General features: G+C 33.7%; 1 protein-coding gene across 2 annotated transcripts; it reads right to left on the reverse strand.

Moving 5' to 3' along the window:
* Window positions 1-1766: 1766 nt before the first annotated feature.
* LOC131165596 (pyruvate kinase 1, cytosolic-like) lies at window positions 1767-19815 on the reverse strand. Of its 2 annotated transcripts, XM_058123528.1 has the most exons (17): window positions 19491-19815; window positions 19167-19263; window positions 17760-17857; window positions 17345-17500; window positions 16139-16216; window positions 15663-15794; window positions 15063-15143; window positions 14063-14134; window positions 13859-13948; window positions 9797-9941; window positions 9481-9569; window positions 6812-6907; window positions 6261-6328; window positions 5988-6087; window positions 4642-4701; window positions 2550-2726; window positions 1767-2249 (listed from the first exon to the last, which is right to left on the reverse strand). In XM_058123528.1, the coding sequence occupies exons 1-16, from the start codon at window positions 19557-19559 to the stop codon at window positions 2574-2576; spliced, it is 1584 nt and encodes a 527-aa protein (XP_057979511.1). In that variant the 5' UTR covers window positions 19560-19815; the 3' UTR covers window positions 1767-2249; window positions 2550-2573. The 2 variants fall into 2 exon arrangements, with proteins under 2 accessions (XP_057979511.1, XP_057979510.1); XM_058123527.1 differs by lacking the exon at window positions 1767-2249 and having other exon boundaries at window positions 2302-2726.
* Window positions 19816-24224: the final 4409 nt, after the last annotated feature.

Here is a 24224-nt window from a genome sequence, read left to right on the forward strand (position 1 = left end):
AAGAAGCGGTAGAAGTTCCTAGTGAAGTAGAAATGTCTTGATGACAAAGAAATCAGTTGAATTTGTACAGAAGATATTCAACCGTTCGTGGACAAATTTGAAGTTTACCTATCGCCAAAAGTCTACGAGGACGTCGACCGCATAAGTGGGGGAGAATGACACGAGCTAAGCTTGTTCAAGGCATTATGCTTGCCTGTGACCGCTTATCTCGTGTGCTTTGGATTTATTTTCATCATGTAAATACTAGCGTAGGGTTATTTTCTACTAGTAGTGTCTTTGTATGCCAAATAAGGCAGTATGACTCCTTGGTCACTTTGATGTTTCCTAGTGTCAAGATAATAATTACATAAAAACCTCTTTAGGGGAGGGTGAGTGTCCATCAGTCATTGTAAAACTCACTAACAATTGTTAACGTGCGTAGCCTACTTGCCTCCCTCGCTAAGTACACCATGTCAATGGAGGATTTGTTAATGAATTATGTTTGCTTCAATGTTTATTGCTTGCTTGTCACGGCTTTCATGAATTAATTACTATTTCCGCTGCTATTTGAATGAATGCTAATAAGAGTACTTCATGGATAAACGTTGGTAAACGATAGACTGACTAGTTAAACAAGAGTGCTTTAGCTAGCACCGCACGGCCCTTCACAAGGATATGAAAATAGTCGGACCGTGACACTTAAGCTTGATGGGATCCCATGTAAACCCTATCCTACCTCCTCATCGCCTCAACCAACAAGCAGCCATTAGCTCTCATGTAAAACAATGGATGATAAGATACGAAGTACATTCCACTATTTAACTTTTGCACAAAGATAAAATTTTTACAACATTTTTTTTTTTTATTCTTCCTTCAATTTTCATAATAGATCTACTATATCAAAATCTAGATATGTTATTAATTTTTTCACCATCAAATTTACTTTTTTCTTTAATATTCCTAATTATCAATAAAAATCACTATATGTTTAGATTTTCTTAAGCAAATCTCATGATCCTCGCGTCTTCTTCATTTTCTCCTCCTATTGTTCCAACTCGCCAATTAATTTGTACAACCCTAGGGACTTTTTTACTGATTTTTTTTTTTACTCCAATATATTCTTTTTTAATTATTTTTTGGTCATTGAGATCTACTAAAATTGCATGGAATAAAATTTAATTTTTTTTTCAACCTCATAAATCAATTCTTCTTTTTTCTGACTACATATATTTTATCTTTTTCATTGACTAAAAATCTCACATATTTTTCTTTCTTTAAATCATAAAAATCATATGCAAATCACTTGTTCTTTTCCATTAATTTTTTTAAAAGATAAATATGACCTCTGCAGTCAATCTCATTGGTATAAAACCAAATTAATCTTTTGATTTCCTTATTTCTAACCTAAACCTTTGTTTAATTATCCTTTTCCACAATTTTTGTATGCAAATGGTAATTGTTTCTGCTAGATTAATGCATGCAAATACGTATACACGCGCACACATATATTACTAGCTAGAACATGCACGCTCCATGAAAATTTAAAAATTTTATTTATTATAAAATAATTATTTTTTTGAAGGAAAATAAATACTAATAATTTGTAAAATTTAAAAATAAATTTCTTCATAATCTCCCTTTTTAATATTTTTTAAAATCCTGAATGAAATTACTGTTCAAAGAAAGACCTTGAAACAACCAGAGAATTTACAAGTTTCTGGGCACTATGATCAATTAATTTGTTAAAAATTAAAAATAGGGAATATAGAAACTCACTTGAACCCAAATAGCAAAAAGTTCTCGAGAGAAATCAAAATAGAAAAACAATTTACTAGTACAGTACTAAATACTAGTGGCAATTAACATCACAATAAATAATATCTACTAATAAGCCCCCAAATAGGCTGCTCTTAAACTTTAACAGAAATGGTCCCAATGAATTAATGTCATTTGAACTAATGCATCCAAAATTATTTGCCCATCTAATTTGCATTCCTACTTTGTAACCATAACTCACGTAACTATTTGACCACAATGCAAGCATATGAAAGGGAACAAAATAGAATCGCTAGGAAACAGCAAAAGGCAACAGCCATGGAGCCACAAACCAACACAGCAACTTTTCTGAGTGCAGCATGCCTGTTAATCTCACATGCTGCCTCACTCCACCATTATAAGAATGCTATACAGTCTCCTTTGTAGTAAAAGTGATGCAACCCTAGAATGGGATGGGATGGGTACTAAGAACTTGTCTGATGGCTTCTACTAGCCTGCAGTAACCAGATATATATTAAGAAAAAAGCATGTACGAACCCGAGAACATGAGTAAATAGTTTCTCCACCGATTGTTTACAAACTCAAATATGGGAGGTATTCCACAAAGGTGGAAGTGCCTCAGTTTATGCCCTAGTAGCAATACATGTATGACCACAAGCTTATCTTTTGGAACTTTGGGAATTACTCGGCCATACAACAAGGCTTTTAAAGCTAAAAAAGGCAAAAAACAAAAACAAAAAAAACAAAACTAATAATAGTAGGCATAATGGGGCTAAATGAAGTATGTAATGTACCCGAAATATTGGACATTGCAAGTTCTAATCTTCCAGCTCAATAATCTTCACCACAGATGCATCACCCACTTTCTGGCAAACAACAACACGGTCGTGTGACTTTATGATTCCACAGGCCTTGCCATGATCCAAAGCAACCTTTAAAATTGATTCATTTGTAGCACTTGTGGACTCAGCCTGCAGAATCAAGCACGTCTCCACTGATTAGAATCCATAAAAAAAAGGGGAAAAAATGCGGAGAAGGGTTATCACTGTTCTCTAATAGGGCCTTCTTTAACATGCTTGGGACTTTCAATGTCTGAAGACTAACATTACCAGTATGATGCTTAAATGTAAGTAACATGTACTCCTCATTTTTTCCCTCTTACAGTAGGCAGAAAAAGCAGTTTCTTCTTTTTAGAAGATTATAGAGTTCCAAATAACAAAAATAATATAAATCTGCATATACCCAAAGGCCATGGAATTGTGAGTTATCTAGTATCATTTTCTGAATTTATTCTAGGACATAGGATGAAAACGACGACAATAACAATTAACAACAAAAAACCAAGTCTCAAGTCCCACTGGGTGGAGTTAGATGCATGAATCCTTTTTCGCCAATTTGCATGATTGTAGGCAATTTCATCCAACAACTGAAGGGCTGTCAAATGCTTAATAGCTATTTCATTCCAAGTTATTTTAATCTACCCCTACCCCTTCTACTGCCATTAACAGTAATTAACTCATTCCTCACAGGAGCACTATTTAGCCTACATTGCAAGTGTCCAAACCATCTAAGTCATTTCTCCCTTATCTTTTACAATTGTCATGCCTAACCAACCACAAATATGTTCATCCCTTTTATTCATCTTTTAATATCATACCACTCATCAACCATAACATTCTCATTTCAATAACTTTTACTTTTTAAATATATTATTTCTTAGTTACCCAACATTTTGATCCATATAGCATAACTGATCTTATAACTATCCTAGAAAATTTTCCTTTCATTTTAAGAGAGGACACAGGACAGCTCATGCTATGATTAGCTTTGGGCACGTAAGGATAAAAGTTCAAGTTAAAGGAGCAGCTCAATTGGGTGATGTAGCCAGGAAATGCACAACCACTCCCTATTCTAGTGACAGGCATATTCCCCACTTTTGGAACAAAATCCTGCAGATGATCAATTTAAGCATCCAGGATCCAGTTCTAATCCACTGAATGAATTTTCACTACATAGTTCCAAAGGAAGGATATTTTCACAATCTTGAGACAAACTTTCTATGAAAAGAAAATTACCAACAAATTTGTGCAATGATAACAATTAAAAACAACCCTACCTCATGCATGTCACTCCCTTAGCTCTTTTAAATCAAACATAACAGCAAGATATCAAAGGGAAGCAAAGGGATTAACCCAATCTAGTTCATGCTAGGCCAAGGGCGTAGAGCCTATGTTGCATGACCAAGACAAATGATGCCAAATTCTGGCATACTAAAGTCAACTCTTTGCAGGATGGGATTGGGATTCGCCGCAAAGTCAAATATAGTGTAAAAAGAATCTAATTGAATTAGGCTACTTGCTGACATTATAACTGTTTGTTGCACCCCCTTATTCATGAAAATGATGCCTGGTCTAAACACGTATGTTGATAAAAAAAAAAAGATGAAGCCAAAGTATTAATACCCTAGCCTTGTGTTTGGGAGCATGGATTTTGATGCTTGAATTTAGGTCTGTGTGAATTTGAACAAAATGCAATGTAAAAATTCAGTTTAAGTTTCTTCCAAATCCAAACCCAAAATTCATGCTTCCAAACACTATCTAAACATACAATTGAAATCCAGAACTTACCCCTTCATCTTTTAGTGTATTTCCTCGTAAAACCATATATTTTAATAAATATAAATTAAATAGGATACTTTCTAGAATGAAATTTCCCTACATATTATAAACACAAGCAAATGCTTCCTACCTTAGCTAATCAGAACATTTACACTCCATCAGCAGCACTTCTTAAGCCAAGAGGAGAAATTTACCACAAAAACAGGTTATTCACCCTCATAAAATATCTCAACTAAGAAGGTGTTTATTAAACCAAAGAGATTCTTACCGGGTGTCGAGGGTCTGCGAGCATGGGGAATAGGCCTCTGACTATGAGTGATTGCCTTGCCTAACCAAAAGAATGTTGAAACATAACAACGATGAGCTTTCATTTCAGTCAGAACATGCAATTCAAGAGTGAGAGATCTATTAAATAAGAATGAATACAGAAAAAAAAAATGCAACCAAAACACAAGGAACATTTTATTCCCAACCGAAATGTGATTAATAGATAAGTAATAGATAATTCATAAAATACAGTACATACACTTCAAAATTTATTTGCAGTACAATTATGTCACAGATTGCTCCTAAAATAAGCCTTGATTTCAATCAAAACATGCAATTCATGAGCGAGAGTTCTTGTAAATAGAGTGAATTGTAAAGATGCAACCAAAGAACATGGAACATTTTACTCCCAAATCCCAATCGAATGTGAAATAATAAATAAATATTAGTAAATAGATAATTTCATAACTTATTATACAGTATCTACACTTCAAAATTTCTTTGCAGTAGAAATGTACAATTATGTCACAGATTGCTCCCAAAATAAGCCTTGATTTCAATCAGAACACACAATTCAAGAGTGAGTAATTTTAAATAAGAACGAATTACAAAGATACAACCAGAGGACATGGAACATTTTACTCCCAACCAAATGTGAATAAATAGATAAGATTAGAAATAGATAGCCTAATAGCTTATTATATAGTCACGGATTGCTCCTAAATTACTGGTCATGAACTCGTCAAACTTCGTAACATTACCACGGGAAGAATCATATCACACGCAAAGACAATCTATAGATTTTAGTATATGGGGAATCGGAAAATACTATTGTTCATTAATGTAATTCCCAGCCAAAGCTAGATTAATAAATGGAAGATTACTTATACAAAGTATTTTAACTAGAATGGTATGTTCTTCTAAGGGTTTCTGGTCAAAAGCTAATAGCATCAACCATTAGTCCTTTACTTAATGATTTGGCCTTTTTCTCCAGGTCCCTCAGTTGAAAGGAGGATATCCATCCACATGTAACACCAGGAGATGCATTAATTTATAAATTACCATGCCATTTCCTAGTAATTTAGCACTTCTCCAAGTGCCCTGTCAAAACGATCTCTTCCGTCCCCCCCCCCCCCCCCCCAATTTTTTCCTGCAACACTAAACAAGCTGTTTATTGCATTTCCCAGATCATAATTGGACATCAAATAAACAAGGATAAATTTACAGCCTTCCTGTCTGCACCTCTGTGATTGATCACCCGCCAACCACTCAGAAACAGTGAGATGCTGGAACATTGCAACAAACTTCTAGCAGTGGAACCCATACACATGAAATTCAATAACATACCTCAAAGGCACCAGAAAAAGTCCAGCGGAGTTGATTTGTCTTGAGCTGAGGGACAACAACGGAGAGCACGGGCATTGTTGGCCTATACTTGGCAATCAGTCTGCATTAAAATAGAAACGATTTAAATGTAAAAATAAATCCCTCTCTCTCTCTCTCTCTCTCTGCTTAATGGGCCAAGCAGAAAGGGGGGGAGGGGTAAAAGCTTTTTTGCTGCCATTGATGGTATATATATCATTAAAATTTTAACAAAAAGTATTTAAGAAATAAAATAACCTCGCAGCTCTTCCAGATGAAGTGAAGCAAATTATAACAGATGCTTTCACCTTGATGGCTGCACGTACCTAGATTAAACACACAAGGGGAAAAAAGTTGTATTAGCCAACCATGCTTTTCTTTAGTCTAGCTGTGGGCAAATACTAAGTGTATGCTCCGCAGCCCTGGTCTTTCGGAGACAATGAAGGAATTAAGATAATGGGAAGTTGAGATAATAGGGAGTTTTGGGTAGTTTTTTAATAAATATAAACATACTAACTACCCATTAGTTGACAATTTTACTTTTCATTTAAACTTACGGGAAAAGAGTATTTTATGAAGAAGGGGGAAATGCAGATTGAAAACTGCCCCATCTTCGCTTAATAGTACAGATTAGATTTCATTGTCCATACACTCATTAAACAAACCATTTTCTGGGAGAGTAACAACTACAATTACTTAACCAAAAAGAAAAAAGAAAAAAAAAACAAAAAACAAAACGAAACAAGCTACAATTTACTTTAATAAAATAGATGAGAAGGCCAGAAGTAGGATTATGCAAAAGAAAATACCGCGGAGGAAGCAATAGATTCCAAGTGTGTCATTGGTTCTCCAACGAATTTGACAGCTTTCTTGAAATACAGATCCTGATTGAAAACCTTTTCTGCCTGCAGATGCAATTTCAATGGTGTAACTCTAATCATCAAAATAACAAAAAAAAAAAAAGATCCCCAGGGAACATCCCAACGGTTAGAGCTTGAGACTTTTGACGTCTTGGGGTCGAACATTGGGAAGGGATGAAATGGGAGATAGGCAACCACACATTGTGCTTCCCAGGCCCAATGGACCTCCAATGGATTAAGGAAAAAAGAATAACAAAAAAAGACGCAGGATAGTAAAGAGGGTACTACTTGAGATTTTCATTTTGCATCACACAAATAATAATCAGTCTCAGCCATGCAACTAAATAAATAAACACATAAATAAATAAAGAACAAACCACTTCTTTTGAACAAAGATTTAACATAAAAGCACAAAATGTTAACTACAGTCAAGAGGCTGAAACTAAACTAAGACAAAAACCAATTACTAACTCAACCAATATGAACATGAATCTAAAAATGCAAAAAAGAGAAGACGACGATTAATTAGCAAGCCCAGGAAAAGGAATGTGTGCATGCATCCATCCGTCCATCCCCGTACATACATTGCAAACATGGCCAAGATAAATGCATTACCAGTAAGATCTCAAGCAATGAACTCCATGATTCAAGCACATAAACAACTGTGCTAGTGCACAACAAATTAATTAGCATTTACAAATAATAAAGGTCAATCAACAGATATAGGCACTAGGCTTGGAATTTTTAAAGAAAACTTGGTTGAAATTGTCTGCATTACTTTCAAAGAACAGAACATAAGAGAGTCCAGGGACAATTGCCACCATGGTACCCATGTGAGACACAGAGATGAGAATGATCCTTCAGCCGCGCAGCTGCATGAAAAAGATTCAATTGTGCAAATAAAAAGTATACAAGAATTAATGAAAAAATACTACATTTTTATAATGAGCAATAGATGGTAAGCAAGCATAGACTAGGTTTGAGCAGCTGATCAGACAGCAAATGCAGATTATAAAGTTCAAAACACTAGATTTCTTTCTCAATTCATCCCTGGAGTTGAATACCTCATCAAATCCCAGGGCTCAACCCTAGACAGGCAGTGGAAACTACCAAGCTGGAGTATGGTAGGGGCAAGAGCATTTCCACGGGGTAGAACCTCCTCAAGGAATATAAGGTTTTCATGAGGCTGATCTGTAGGGTGGCAATAAGGGTGACTTATCTGTCAACTTTTACACTATCACCCCAAAAAAACCGAACCGGCTCTTATCAGAATTATATAGGGGCAATGAAGAACAACGGATCCTTTTTTCTTTATTTGCATTTGTTTTTTTGTTTCCCCCTTGTTGGATATATGGCTCATATTGAGTGGAACGCATGCACCGGGAAAGCATAGTGAAGCAAAGAATAAGAAAGGAAACTGTAGGAAGAAATCGTCGACTGTTTGGTCGACGGAATGATCAACGGTTTGGCCTCAGTAGATAACCATTGACGGTTTCAGTCCATACCGTTGACGGTTTGCTGAAACTGTCGACGGTTTTGTTCGGCGCACATCACAGATTTTGAATCGGGAGATCAATAGATTAGGGGATTTGGAGGATTTACATCTGAGATTTGCTACAGAAGTTCTAAGTCTTCTGTGCGCATAGGGTTAGATATATAAACTATATTTCGTAACCCTTGATGTAAGCTTGACGAATTCATAGTGAAGATCAGCGGCTTGCTCCCATGGACGTAGGCACATTGCCGAACTACGTAAATTCCTATGTCGTGTGTTCTTATTTGCTTTCCTTTATTCTCTTTGTGAGTGATTGTTTCCATATATTCATCGTTGGTTGCTTGCATTACTTGTTTCAGATTTGATTTGTTGGTTTCCGTTGCGCATTGGCATTCAAGCCACTCTGCACAACACCCCTTCTCAAGGGAACTAGGTTCATAAATTATGGTCAACAAATTGTTATCAATGATTGAAGAAAGAACGAAAAGACAATATACGGGATAGGTAGAAAGAATTCTTTGGCTTGATCCATAGTCCGTAACTACGGGATATAAAAAGGACAATTCCATCGTTTATAGTCAAAAAAAAGAGTCACAAAAGGTTTTTCATTCCATAGTTTATATTGACTAATTCAAAACTTAATCCCATTGATTGAATTTCAATCCATACCAAGAAAGTAAGTACCTATCCAAAATTAGTTTCAGCACATTGGGATAGAGATAAGCAAAAGAGAATTTTTCATCGTTTGTGGATCACCCAAATAAATGCAATAATTCGTGACATAACAATAGAAAAGCGAAGGGGTTCATTCCATATTTTATATTGACTATAGAAGTGAAAATAGCTTTATAGCTTGTGCAAGGACATTTAGTTATTTACTTCTATCATTATTCATTTATTTATCTTGTGAGAGGAATTTATTCTTCCATCGACAACAGCATAGGTGAAGAAATATTTTTTCCCCAACCCCTAAGTAGGAGGCTGGCAAAAGCCTGAGACTTCATATTGGAATACTTTTGTTGACAAGAAGAAACACAATCCAAACACAGGGAGGGGGCAAGAAGAAACACTGCGAAGGGGGGGGGGGTGGCATTTTACTATGAAAAGCAAAAAAAAGCATTACCTCAGCGCAGATTTTTCCAACAATGGAAATGGTCTCAACAGGGTACAATCCCCGCAGGGTCTCTGCCCCTAGAAGAATTGCATCAGTCCCTAAACCAATTGAAAATGACAAAAAATAAGAACGCACAATCCAGATTGATTCATGAGACATAGGGATACGCAAAAGAGAAATGTGATTTCATGATGGTTATGATTTATGATAACAACAAAAGACCAACAATAGAAAATAGAATAGTACCATTAAACCACCAATGACACAATTGCTACCAACACTCATTACAATGTCACATATTCCACATAAAAGCACAAAGATTTACCATCCAATACAGCATTAGCAACATCCGTTGCTTCAGCACGAGTAGGCCTCAGGTTGTTAGTCATACTGTCCACAACACGTGTAACCACTACAGGCTTTCCAGCCATGTTGCACTTGTATGCAGCTGCCTTTTGAAACAGAAAAACCTGTTCAATCCATGAAGGAAAATTATATGGACATAAAATTGGATTCTCAATAAAAGCTTTTCACTGATAGTGGCTGTAGGGCATGAGAAGAAAAAGAAAAAGAAAAAGAAAAGGAAAAATTGAAATTGCTGATTCAAAATGATTTTTTTCCACACCATTTGGGATGGACTTCCTAGTAAAATCCGTCATTTAATTCTGAAAATAGCATCATCTATGTCTGCATGGAGTAAAGCATGAACACATAGGCTTAAGCATAGGTTTTTTAACAAGCATGACAAATACTATCTAGTGCGTCCACGGGCCACAAGGCTCCTCGCCTTGCAAGGGTAGGGGAAGGGTCATCACATTGTACACAACCTTTTCCCTACATTTTATGTAGAGAGGCTCCTTCTTTGAACTCAAACCCTTGACCAACTGGTTGTTGGTCACAAATATAAACTATCTGAGATTAACCAAAAGTTAGTGAGTGGTGAGTAAGGCTTCATTTGGTACCACTTAGTGATAAATGATAAATTAAAATTACATTATTATAGCTACAAGTACTAAAAGTTAAAAGTAGTGTTTGGTAAAGTCATAATTCCGTGAAATAACTCAAATTTCAAATCATTCACTTGCTTTACCTACTCATACTATGGATGTGGGATATCAACTCCGTCCCTGTGGGCTTTTGACACTTATTTGCTTGAAAATTCTCTTGAAAAATCGATGGAAATAATAAAAAAATTATAGGATATAGGGTACTAATTTAACACAACTGAGTCCGAACACCACCTCTCCCAAGGCTACTTGAGTAGAGTTACACGATGGGTGACACACTCCAGTATTTAGACATTGGAATTTTTATTCTTAAGGTTCCCTACTCAAATCTTAGGATGGAAAAAGTGGCCTTAACAAGATAAGTGACTGTTTCATTAGGCACAAGATATGTGACTTATATACGCACACAAGGGCAATGCAATTACTTGAATTGTCTCAAATGCTCAAATGGGTCTGGTCAAAAGAACTTTGACCCTTGGGAGAGAATGCCCCATGAATGATCCATTTACCAAACTAAACCTTTTTCTTTTATTTGATAAGTGTGAACTGAAAGATGCACTGCAACAATTATTTTTTTTACCATTAGTTGACCACAGCAACAGCCCTTAACCAGTCCAAAGGAAGAAAACTGGGTCAAAAGGCCATAGCATGCTTGGAAAATGGTGCATTAACAAAGCCAACAAGGTCACAAAATTAGACTACCAAAGCACAAGAATGACTGAGAATCAGATGACAAAAGCAACTACCACAGAGATGAGAATCAAATGAAGCACATGCTAGAGACAAAAGCAACTATAAGAGATGTATTTTGAAGGAGAACACTGTGAATTATGGTAACAGTTGCAGTGTAACAGTTGTGACTGTCCCAGATGTTACCTAACAGGCAACGGAAATCATGCCTATGAATTCATTTTCTGCATTAGCAAACTTCTTAAGAACTTTTAGATTCACATGTTTTGATCCCAGAATCCTATATACTAATACTTTAAATGATTTTTTGTAAATTTAATCAATTTAAATATAACATTTACTACAAGTTTTTGATGGCATCTTGCTTGCTTCAGTTGCTATTGGCGAGAAGAAGCATGCATTTGCCAATTCTTAATTCTCTATAGATTATAAGTGAAATTCAAATTCTTTTTATATTATAAGTGAAATTCAAATTAAGAAATCATAAACGTAAAGAAATATTAAAGATAGAATGCAATTTTTGTACTCTTTTAGTAGTTAATGGAATTTTTGTTATCCAAAAAACAAAATATAGAATGTTCATATGTTAAACAAGAACAAACATGCATTCAAGAGAACATGTTTTAGTCTTCAAACCAAGTGTAAGAAAAACAGAAAAGAATAAAACTGAAAGAACTTAATACAACATATGTAATTTAATGAGAGAGAAAAAGTTGGGTCTATTTGAATGGTAGTTCTTAAAAAGATGCATACTAAATGTCAAGGAAAACCAACCCACAGATGATTTTTTTTTTCTAAAAGAATTACTAACTAATAAACCAACTTAAAATTGAGCTATGCTTCAATAAAGGAAAAAGAGAGGGGGAAATGCTAAAAAGGGCCTCAAAAACCTGTTGTTCTCATCAACAGCTAGTCTAGTACTGTAACAGCTTGTAACAACCAATAATGGCTGTTATGGTCCATAATGGATCGTAATGACCACTATGGTTGTGAATTGGAGTACCTCCGAGATATTGGCCCCCATAAGGATCTTGGAAACCACCGATACTGTTATGTAATGTCCTTAATGGCTGTATGCCCTGATTTTTAAAATCATGACTATGTTATCATATTTAATACAATAATATTATTCCATGACATAGTATTGCTTTGTATTTAACAATTATAGTTAAAGCTTGGTACACTTTGTTGGCACTCAACCCAACAGCTTAAACTTTAAATAAAGTGGTTTCTAACATGGCATCAAAACTGGTTGCCAAGAGGTCCTAGGTTCTAGTCTTGTTGTGCACATTTATTATGTGATGTTTAAAAATTATTGTACTCCCTTGTAATGGGTGTTATTTATCATTTTGTTTCTCTCTCCACACGCTATCGGGCTGCACATGTAGGGGAGTATTAAAACTTGATATATATCGTTGGTCCACAACCTAACAGCTTAAGCTTTTAGGTAAAGTGGTATTCTAGCAATTATAACATTTTTTATAGAATAATACTAATAACAAATGTATATCATTATGTATATCACAAACATGTATTTTAAACTTACAATATGTATATCATTACATAACCTAAAATATTACATCATCATAAAATATTAATAATCTTTCATATTGTCAATACTACAAAAAATTTAGTATTACAGTTCTTTTGATATAAAAAAATAAGATGTATTAAGAAGGAAGATAAAGAATTAACCAACAAAGAACGAGAAATCTTCAAAATATAAAAAAGGGAAAAAAAATCATAAAGGAAAAGGAGGGAAAAAGACCCTAACAAAAACTACCTAAGAAAACCTCGTTTCAAACCTTTCCATCATAATTAATAGAGCAATGCAACTTTGCAAATTCCCATGGTCTTTTCTTCATCTCACTTTTATGAACATCCTAACAAGACCCAATTGGATAGCCACAAGCAAATATTGTCCTTCAGTTGTTGAGCTTCCAAGATTTAGTATTATATGTATCATAATAATGTGATAATACTATATTATAAGGTAAAACATATTATTATATTATTTTATGAATAAAATATATAATTATTACATAAAATATGTGTGTGTGTGTGTGTGTGTGTGTGTGTGTGTGTATACACATACTATTCTACCTCTTCAACGAGGCCATAAGCATCTCCCAACTACTTTTCGGAAACTAATAAGCACTTTTCTTCCAGAGAACCAAACACTACTTATTATTTCAAGTACTTGTTCTAAGTGATTAAGTGACATAAGTAATCATTTGTAAGAGGTACCAAACAGGGGTTGGTTGAGCATTCAATCCCAACTGGCCATGGCACATTAAACCAGATCACCTCCAATTTACAAAATTTTCTGTTAAATGTTAAAGAATTCACATCACTGCATGTTCTTGATCCCCTAAACAGGCAGCTTGTGCCTATGGAAAACTTCCTTCTGACAATCATTCTCAGAATCTCAGCCAAATCACCCGTGGTGAAACCTCCCAAACAGCCCCATAATGTGCAATAGCTTTAAGCTTTAACACTCCTATGCATATATGTTATAATTTGTGTATTGTGTTTATTCTATTGGTAAGCAACTCAGTAAGTTGTTTACAACTTCATGAACTTTTTTTTTTTTGGGTATAAGAATATGCATGTGTGACTATGCATCAAACTGCTTGACTACTAAACTCTCTCCACAAAATGCTATAACATGTTCAAATTAGAAAGCTGACCTTCTCTGGTGGGAGATCTAATCCCAAATTTCCACGAGAAATGATAATTCCATCTGCTTCTCGTAGGATCTCATCAAAATGGATTAAACCCTGCAACAAAAAAATGAAGTTAAGACCTAAGAGCAATAAATAACACGGGGTTAAAATTATAATGAAGCACGGTTCTAATACCAATCAAGAGAGAAATTTATCTACAAGACCCACCTCAACGTTTTCAATCTTCGCAAAAATTTGAGTCTGCTGAAGGTCGCCCAACTTAGAAAGAAACTCACGGGCCTGCATGATTTCATTAAAAGGATCATCTTTCAAAAGAACAAAGAAACTAAAAAAGATATTATTTCGTCAATGTTAGAAAATAATGTTGGTTGATTCTAGGAAGCACAGGTACTCCAAAAAAATATGTCATACCAGGTACATGTTTAAGTACAGCCTGGAACATAGCAGGTACAAATTTTGCAATTTATTTTATTTTTAAAATTATAGACATTTATTTATGGCGGGAGTACGCATATGGTGCATATGGGTAATGGGTACAGCAAGTGTAATTTCAAAAAATTAATCCAGATACAGAAGCTCTGCTTTTTACTGATGAAGTTAATGATAATGATTAAACGATAAAATTGGTGTTTGATCATTGAAGACTACTGTTTCTCTTTTCTTTAATTTTCTTTCTCAAATTAAAGACAATGCATGAGATTGTTTTTATTGTATGGACATGATATGATGAAAATTCAATGACAATTTATCTTTTTGGTTATTTGTTTGTCATATTGGCTATTTTTTTATATGTGATAACAGTGCAGAAACAATTTATCCAGCTGGCTTTTACATGTTTTCTTTAAGATAAAATTTTAACATTTCACATGCTTTAAAAACAATTAAGAATAACACATACTAATATTTTTTCATATAAATAGTTTGTAATAATTAAAGTCGATGTATCCTAGTGATAATGTACTATAGATATTTTAAAGACCATTGTATCCCTATAACCATATGGCCTGGATATCAATGCTTCCAAGAGTATTCGCTAAGCATTTTAAAGTAGGAAACTAGTTTGAAAGAACAAAAAATTAGATATGTTTTAAAAAAAAAAATTTGAAAAAGGAGCAGATACAACAATCAACAATCAATAAGACAATAGGAAAAAATATTAAAAAAATATATATATAGCTAGCAAATAGCAAGCAAGATTAGTCCTTACATGGCGCACATCTTCCACATGCCGAGTGTATGACAATGAGAGAAAGTCTATATTGTTTCGAACTCCCCATGTGCTTATAACCTGAAATTAGTCATTGGAATACCATGAAAACACTAGATAGGAATTGTTTAAAAAGCTAATCTAAAACAAAGATCCTATCTAGAAGGAAACTCCAGCAAACGTTATTTACAAATTAGCTTCAAAGAATCTTGCAGGGTAAGACGTCAATTCATAATGAATATGGATAAGCAACAAATGATTTCAAATCCATTTGTAATGGCATCTTCATGCAGGTGAATAAATAAATAACAGGAATAACATCATCCCCATCAATAAAGTTAAGTGGAAAAAAAATTTACCATCGTCAAAATCTAAGATTAGATTCAAAGACTTCAAATACCACCAGAAGTGATGACAATCATAAATTAAGATCCAACAGTGGAAAATTCCATGAGATATAAATCCAACATGGGGGATTGCCTTGGGAAAATTACAACCAACCATCACTAGCTCTAATGGGCAGATAGAAAAGAGTAAAGACAATAGCATTGACACTGGTTTTGTAAACTGGGACTATTTTATACAAACTCAACAGCTTACCTCCTTGTCTTGATCTGTAAGAGTAGGCAGATTAATACGAATTTGGGAGACATGCAAAGTGTACAATGAAACAGACAAGGTAGCAGAATTCTTTATCAGACAAACAACATCTTCCCCATTCACCTCAGTGACCTGCATCACAAAAGCAGGAACCTCATTAATGACATAAAAACCTACAACAATTGACATCAAAATATGAAATTATGAATGCTCTACTGGAATGAAAGGCAGGGAGTCCTCAATTTTTCAGACACTGCTTTCTTGAGCATGATTCAAATAGGCACAACTCTTAGCCATACAACAACTTGTTGCTACATTATATGAGAATGATGACGGATAATATATTCAACTTCAAAGTAGACATTGGCATGCCTAACTTACTTTACCAAGTTAAATATTTTGTCAGGTCAGCACGCACTGCGGCACTACCAAAAATTTAATGAATCACAGTACTTTTTTCATCAGTGCTGGCTTACCTCCAGCCATATAGAAGTAGTTTCACTTCCTGTAAAGAGATATTGGCCAATAAATATAGTGTCTCCTTTCTTCACAGCCTGTAAGGACCAACCGAACTTAGAATATGATAATGGTGCCAACAAACAGCATACTAGAATAAAACCATCTAATAATTTTTTATGAAGTTAAATTTGCTACTAATGATTAATCACAATGTCAACATCAATAAAACCACTGGCAGAATTTATGCGTAAAGCCCTTAAACAAGCATAAGAAAACCATATGACAGCTCGGAAAGTAAATCCACTCTGTTGAGTGTGTGTGTGTGTGTGTGTGTGTTTGTGTGTGTGTGTGCATGTATATATATTTTATCATTAGAGCACTATCAAAGTCAAGAAATTATAATAAATAATAAATTGAAGCTGGAGAGAACTGCTAGCAGTCCTACACCACTCTAGTACACATATTACGTCCCAAAAACCCCACCCCACCACCCCAAAAGAAAACATCAAAATGAAGGAGGGAAAGAAAAGTTTACGCTGCCCAATCAGGTTACTTGAGGAGAGTTCTAAAAATGGAGAAAAAAAAAACCCTACAGATGAGCTTTTTTTATAACTTATAAGACCCACAAATCAGCTTTAAAACTGTAGGCCTTTGGATCCATGCAATCGTAGTTGCCAAAAATAAGCTATAAATATTAACTTCAGTTGTTGCGAGAACTTGAGTTATTGAATAGACCTGGTCTCACTCTCTCTAAAGGGCATTAACCAACACAAAATCATAAAATAATGTCACCAGAAGCAATTGAACCAACAGAGACACTTTGTACAAATGTGATGACTTTGAACCAAATAAAAGTTCATAAATTATCCTTCTAAGTTTGCACTTGTATGAATCTTGGAAGGGCAGCTCCATACAAGTTTTCATTTGGTCAAGTTATTTAGTGTAACTAAGGTCATTTTGAGACTCTAAAAACTAGTCATGGTGCCTTCAAAAATGGAATGACATTTAGGCAAATGAATTGTAAAACCTTCAAAATAAACTGATATTCATTTTAAATTTCTAATCGTGCCCCAGCCAGCCAAAAAAGTAATGACATCATAAATTGTTCAATTTTTAAAGAATATCATATTGAGTAAATACCTCTACGGCTCCCACGTGCCACTACAAACAATTGACCTATGAAGTCAAAACAGATTTCAATCAAGTAAGATAATATTCCTCACCTTTGCCAATCCATTAAAATTTATTGGCAGTAAACTAGAACAGGCTTCTTTGCTTTGGTCCGGCGTTAGAACAACAAAAGAATCAGCCTGAAGTGGAATGGTATGCTGACTTTTGTTGATGACTTGCAACTCAGGACCCTCAGTATCTAGCATAACCTAGAAACAGGAAAAATTAAATCATAAATGCATATTTTCTGATCTTCATGAATCAAGAAATTTCGCTCGCTAAACCAACTTAGCCACCCAGTTTTAGCAAAAATCTTAAAACCAAAAAAAGATTCACACCACACCACCACTCATTAAAAAAGAGGAGAACAACTAAAATATTGACAACAGCTAAAAGACACAGTGAGGAGAACTTGTTCTGTAATAAAGGTAAGATGATGAAATCTGTGACGTCTGAAAATAGGCTTACTGCACAAAGCTTCTTCGAACTTTTGACAGCCATCTTCAGATTTTCTAATGTCTCTTGGTGAAACTCTGCATCGCCCCAGGAAAAATCAAACCGTGCCACTGACCAGGAGAAAAGACCAAAACAAAATGTGTGAAAACTCATCAGTAGTCATGATTTGTGTGCATCTTCAAAGCTTATTTCAATTGAAAATGCACATAAATTGAATTTCACCCTTACTTTAGTTGCTGAGAAAGCTGGAGTAAAAAATAGAAAACTGCAGTTAAGGTAAACATCAGAACAAAACAAAACCTGTTGACAAGTATGAGCTTAATTCAGCTATCTGACTTGATCTAGGTAACCTTCTTTTTGGGAAATCAGAATAACATGAAGCATTGATTCAAAACATTGTTTCTATTTTTTGCTCCAGCTTTCTCAGCAACTAAAGTAAGGGTGAAATGCACTAGAAGCAAACAATGCAATGGCAGATACTATGCGAATTTAAGAATTTAAGCAGGAGAAAAGATAGTTCAAGTGAGAGCTATGCGAGGACAGATAGTGAGATTTGACTGATGTCACATAGGAGAATTCAAGCAGAGAAACTGCCTAGAAGGAAATTATGAGAGGGCGGTTTTCAAAGGATACCAACTCAAACCATTATAAATGGAGGAGGTGCCATTAAGCAAAGGATCCAACCTCAAACATTCAGAACAAGTGTACTTACAGTATAAATTAGCCAAAGTTGATAACCCTAGTTGTTAGTCCTTGAAATCGATAACTTTTCTGCTTATTTGACTCATGTCAAGGTTCCTCGTACTTGAGTTTGCCATTTTGTTCCTTCTGTTCGATTTGAGTTCTAGTTGAGGATACTTGCACTAGAATTTGTAAGAGCTCTTTATTTCCCAAATTTAGTTCATTTTACTTGTATGTTTGTAATAATTAAAAGTCCTCTAGCAAAAAAACTGAACCCTCAAATACCATCAAAAATTGTCCTGACTTGGATATTTTCCTAATATTTGATCTTTTATCCATTTCAAAGGTCCTTGAGTAAACAAAATTTTCTTTTGTGTGAAAACGTACTTCCAGCAATGAAAACTCTTAACATTCAACTTTGACTTTATATCAGCTTTCGCATTTTCTCTGCAACTAAAAGAAAATCTCCAGTTGGTTAGGTTTACTGCCACGGCCTCCGTCATTTAAAAGAGAGCGCAAACATTTCCCACTCTGTTTTGCAAGTCGATGGTGTCCAAAGAAGAACTTGAAAAATAAGCAGCAGTTGCAAGCCCTCAAGTTTTCTGTTCCTCTTTTTTTTTAGTGCAAGTCTATCGGGAACCAGCCAGGGTAACGGACAAGAAAACAGAAAAACTAGAACAATCAATTCGGCGACAGAGAAATTCAGTTATAAAAACGCAAGAAACAAAAAAGCAGTACCAGACATTCCCGCCTTGAGGCACGCAGAGATGATCTCCACAGACCGCGATTTCGGACCCAGCGTCCCCACAAGCTTCGTCATCGCAGGGAAGAAAGCCTGCCCAGTTAATCCTTCCATTTCAGTATCCCAAGCCAATAAATAAATAAATAAAACTTAAAATAAACGAACATTTGTTCGTTCACCCCAAGATAGACGAACAAAACGAAAAAATAAATAAATTCATTATCTCGTGCATTAATTATGGTAGCAGAGGCCGAGTAGAGCCGAAAAGAAAATTTGACAAGTTGAACTTCATAAAAAGTGGATCGGCAGCCATTACTTACAGGCTTTGAGGGTTCGAGGATGGAAGCCATCCTGATAGGCTCCTCCAGAAGCAGGTTGTTCGACGGCATTTTTTCTGATCAACTGAAGAAGATGAAGAAGAAGAAACAGGGAACAAACAAAAAGGAGGAGAGACAGAGAATAAAAATGGAGGATCGGTGGAAGAAGCGGCGTGGGAAATCGAGAGGCGACAACAGATTTTGAATGAAGAAATCAGCAGCGATGGAAGAAGGTTTCTTGTAAATTGAATCCGGGGGAGTGGCGTAGTGTCTGCACTTTTTCTACTACCCGTACTGTTTGAAGCGCCCTGCGCCCGTCGTTTTCCCATGTTTAAAAAACAGGGTGATGGGAACGCAAGTTCCACGCGTCGGCTGACCACGTGCACACCTTTCACCCAACACCCAACAAGACAATACAGCCTGCACAGCTGCACTGCCCTAACCTATATGTACAAATTAAATTCAATGTATATTCAATGTATATTATATACACTTGGATGTAAAAAATATACTTGTTTCGAATATTAATTTGTATTCAAATTGGGTTGAATCAAGCCAAATTTAGTTTTAAAAAATTGAAGTTTAGTTAAATTCGTATTCAATAATTTTAAAGTTAATTGAGTTCTAGTAGAGTTTTAAATTCAATATTGGACTCCCAGTTGAGTTCAAGTATTTTATCGTATCAACTCGATTTGAATACGCCCTAAATTAAAATATAAAACTAATTTTTCAAAAAATAAAAATGCTATTATTATGTTTAGGGGTTTAAATGCACAATTTAAATTTAAAATTTAGATGGAATTCAAACAAGATATAGTGTAAAATTATGTCTAAATTTATGCCCGAATAAATTTATGTTTAAGACCCAAAATTCATGCCCTTGCACATAAATTAAATTTTCATAAATAACTAGTCATTGAAGCAAGTTACACTCGATATAAATGGCTCATTAAATTATCAATATGTTGCAATTCAATACACCGCCTTTCACTTTTTCTTTTTCTTTTTATTTGAGTAATCCAAAACCCTAAACACCAATCTGCCACAAAACAAAAAGTAAGCAAAAAAAATAGTAAAATCAAATACTCAAAACAATACCACCCATAGAAATATGCATAGAAATACAAGTAAAAGATAAAAACATAAATTTCGCATTCTATAATCGTCATCCTTATAGAGCTAAGAGGTCTACTTCAAGAGCATTCTCAGTTAAGTTGTCGAATTTTAAATTTTTTTGTGTAGGCCTATGACTTTTAATTGATACAAAAAAGTCTATTTAGCATATGTATTGTTAAGTTACTACATACTTGTGTTGTGTTCAATAACTATTAAAAAAAAATTAAGACAATTACATATAGACTATTTTGATTTTTAAAACATATTTTTTCATCAAATCAAATAATTATTTCTTTCATTTTTTTTTATAAAAAATGTTAGGATTGTGCATACAACATTCTATTTGATATACCCCAAATATATCATCTATTCTAAAAAGAAGGCATGTGTCCAGAATTAATGAGAGAAATCACCAATCGTTCAACGAGAGCCAATGATGCTGGCCATATATTGACCAAAGTGATCCACGCCCGCGCTATAATGATCAGATCCACATCAAGCGCTATAAATGACAGATCTACTAGGGTCAAACACAGCTAGTATAAAAGGGGTACTGCGGAGAGGTTAAGGTATCTCATTCTAACCCAATTTCATTGTTACTTACAACATCTCTTAAAGTACTCCCTTACTTAGACATTGGAGAGATCCCCCGAAATACATCATGGGTCCTTCAAACTGCATTTGTTTTCGTCCTTTTCAGGTGATCGGGATCGGAAAACTCGTCGGAGGTCATAACAAATTTTTGGCAACAACACTATTATATAAGTTATTTTAAACAATAAATTTGGCTTGCGAATTATAAAAGGTTCAATAAGTGAATTGTAGACTTAAATTACACAAATGAATGTTATCTTCCACAAAATTATATTGTAAGAAAAACTAAAATACTAAGGTATAGATGTCCATTATGCCAATGGATTAGTCGAGTATCGAAAGGGCTTGGACACTGTCATCTCAAATATAAAACATTAAGGCATATATATATATATACATATTTTTTTTGTTTAACATCGAATTAATTTTTTTTGCTTGATTAATTAGTATTAGGTTAACTATTTGGGAAGATTAATTAGGTTGTTGGACAACATTTACCAACAAATCAGGAAAATAAGGAAAAATATATATTTTTTATTTCCAGCTGAAGAAAAAGAAAAAAAAAATATTTTAGTTAAATCCTGTTTGCAGCAATAATTGGAGCATTGTCTAACTTTAGGAACATGGGTTTGACTAATATTCCTAATTGATTCAAAAGAATGTTACAAAATAGACATACAGTGTTCCTTAATTGTCAATAATTATATATCTTTAAAAAGTTAGAGCAGTGAGAAAAGGATGGGAGAGGAGATTAATGCTTGGGTACAAAGCCAATTTATGAGCAATCTTTGGTATTTTTCAAGGCAATATTTTTATTTAAAAATATTTTTTAGTCAAACGCGTGCAGATCATATGCAATTTTGAAGGATTTTTTACCCTCGATAAACAAACATAGGGAGCATGTCGTTCTAATTGTTTTTTTTTTTTAATCCTTAATTTTAAAGGCTTTATTTAGAATAGGTGTAAATGAGTTAAGCTTACTCGCAAACTAGTCAGACTCGACTTGCTTCCTCACTCGACTCGACTCGACTCGACTCGATTTTGCTTGAAGTCATTGAAGATACAAGAGAGTTAAAAAAAAAAAAAATGATCTTCGCCCAAAAAAAAGAAAATCAAATAGTTTTAAACTGATATAATCGGTATTTTTATGCTCCCATTATTAAGAACTAAGGCGTCTGTTGACAATACTTATTTATTTATTTTTTTATGTTGTAAGGTTTTCTTTTCAATTGTTGATTTTACAAAAATTTAAAATCAATTTTTTACAGTTTTCGTTATTGGGACAGTTGGTTTCTCTAATACTTTAATATCCAAAAAAAAACTTTTGTGGATTAAATCATTTATTTAATATAAATTTTTTTAATTAAAACTAAAATAAATTGACATCAGGAGTTTAAAATTTAATTAAATAATAATATCCATCAAAATTTGTAAAATTTTGAAAAATAATAAAAATCACTCAAAAAAAAATTCTCAATTGCTATTTACAACAAGGCTGAACACTAAAAAGTAAGCTTTAAATAAAGTAATTGAATAATTAATTTTTATTTATCATTATAGTATTATCAAAAAGCATGCAAAATTTTTTCTTTAACTAGTAGACAGTCCATTATAAAAGTTGACAAATTAAATATTTATCCTTAAGAATCATATTTTTTCTTAAATATTTATTAATTTTATAAAAAAAAAAAACTTTACCAAACATATTTTCCGTATTGTTGTATAAAGTTGTTGGAAACAATAATAAAAGGAAAATAAAAATAAATTGTTTGAAACATACCTGGACTGATTGAATTTATTGTATTGACAAAAATACATTCTTCTCCAATTATATTCATAGCACGAGAACCAATCTTCACTTTTTAAAATTATTAAATAAAAAGTATTTTAAATTATAAAATACATTGTATTTATTTTAATCCTACTTGATGGTTTAGGGTATACTATAAGTATATTACCCGAAGGTATAAGATTTTTTTCTTTCACTTTCTTAACTTGACATGTCTTGACCGGTTCATTAAAAAACAAAAGATCTAGAATAATTTTTATTCAAGATTAGACATGTTTGAACATGACGTGTCCTATCTTAATATATTAGTATGAATGAAAGAAGATATATCATTGTTGGCGTAACATCAATATGTAAGATGGTAGAATAATTACAATTATTTATATTTTAAAATTATCTTATAAATTTATAATTTCATTTTTGTATTAGCAATAAAAATGAATGAAAATTTATGTAACCACTCATAATAATTAAATTTAAATGTTCTATATAATTGCCACATTAATGATAATTAAGTTAGTTATTGAATAACTAACCAATAAAAAAGTTGGGTAAATAGATTACTATATGTAAAAAAATATAAAGTTCTTTTAAAAAATAGAATTCAAAGTTTGGAGTGTTTTGAAAAAATAGGACCAATTATAATGTATTAGTATGAATAAATTTGAACACTTTACTCCCTAATCATGAACTTAATTAGATCGACCTCTATTTTCAAGGTGGTGTTTTGAATAAGGGATAAAATGACTTTGATAGTATAATCTTACAAGAAAAAGTTTATGTCAAAGTTTAGATTTTATCATTGGAGATTTTAAGTTCGTATTCTATGAGTGGTAAGAAGGGGTATAGAATAAGAGATGAATTACTTCTTATTGTGTAGCCTAGGCTAATATAGATTTCTAATATATCAAAAAAAAAATATTTGAGGATTGTTGTTGCAACGTCCCAAAAAAAAGGGTCTGGAATGATGAGGAATAAAACTATTATAAGTTAGATGGAGTTGCCACCAACCTGTTATTTACGTAGGTGCGGTTAGATCACCTAATTACTACTTGTTGATTGGTCTTTTAGACCAAATTTAGGCTAAGAAACCAGCAGTTTCGGTCTGCTTTTACTAGAATTGAAATTGGGAGTTTAGTTATGTGAGTGAAAAGTATCAGTACTGTAGTAACCCAAACTAAGAAAATAAAAGAAATAAATAAAAAGAAAAGAAAAGAAAAGAAAAAGAAGGAAAAAGG

Source organism: Malania oleifera, chromosome 10, assembly GCF_029873635.1.
Source record: "Malania oleifera isolate guangnan ecotype guangnan chromosome 10, ASM2987363v1, whole genome shotgun sequence".
In the NCBI taxonomy this organism is placed as follows: domain Eukaryota; kingdom Viridiplantae; phylum Streptophyta; class Magnoliopsida; order Santalales; family Ximeniaceae; genus Malania; species Malania oleifera.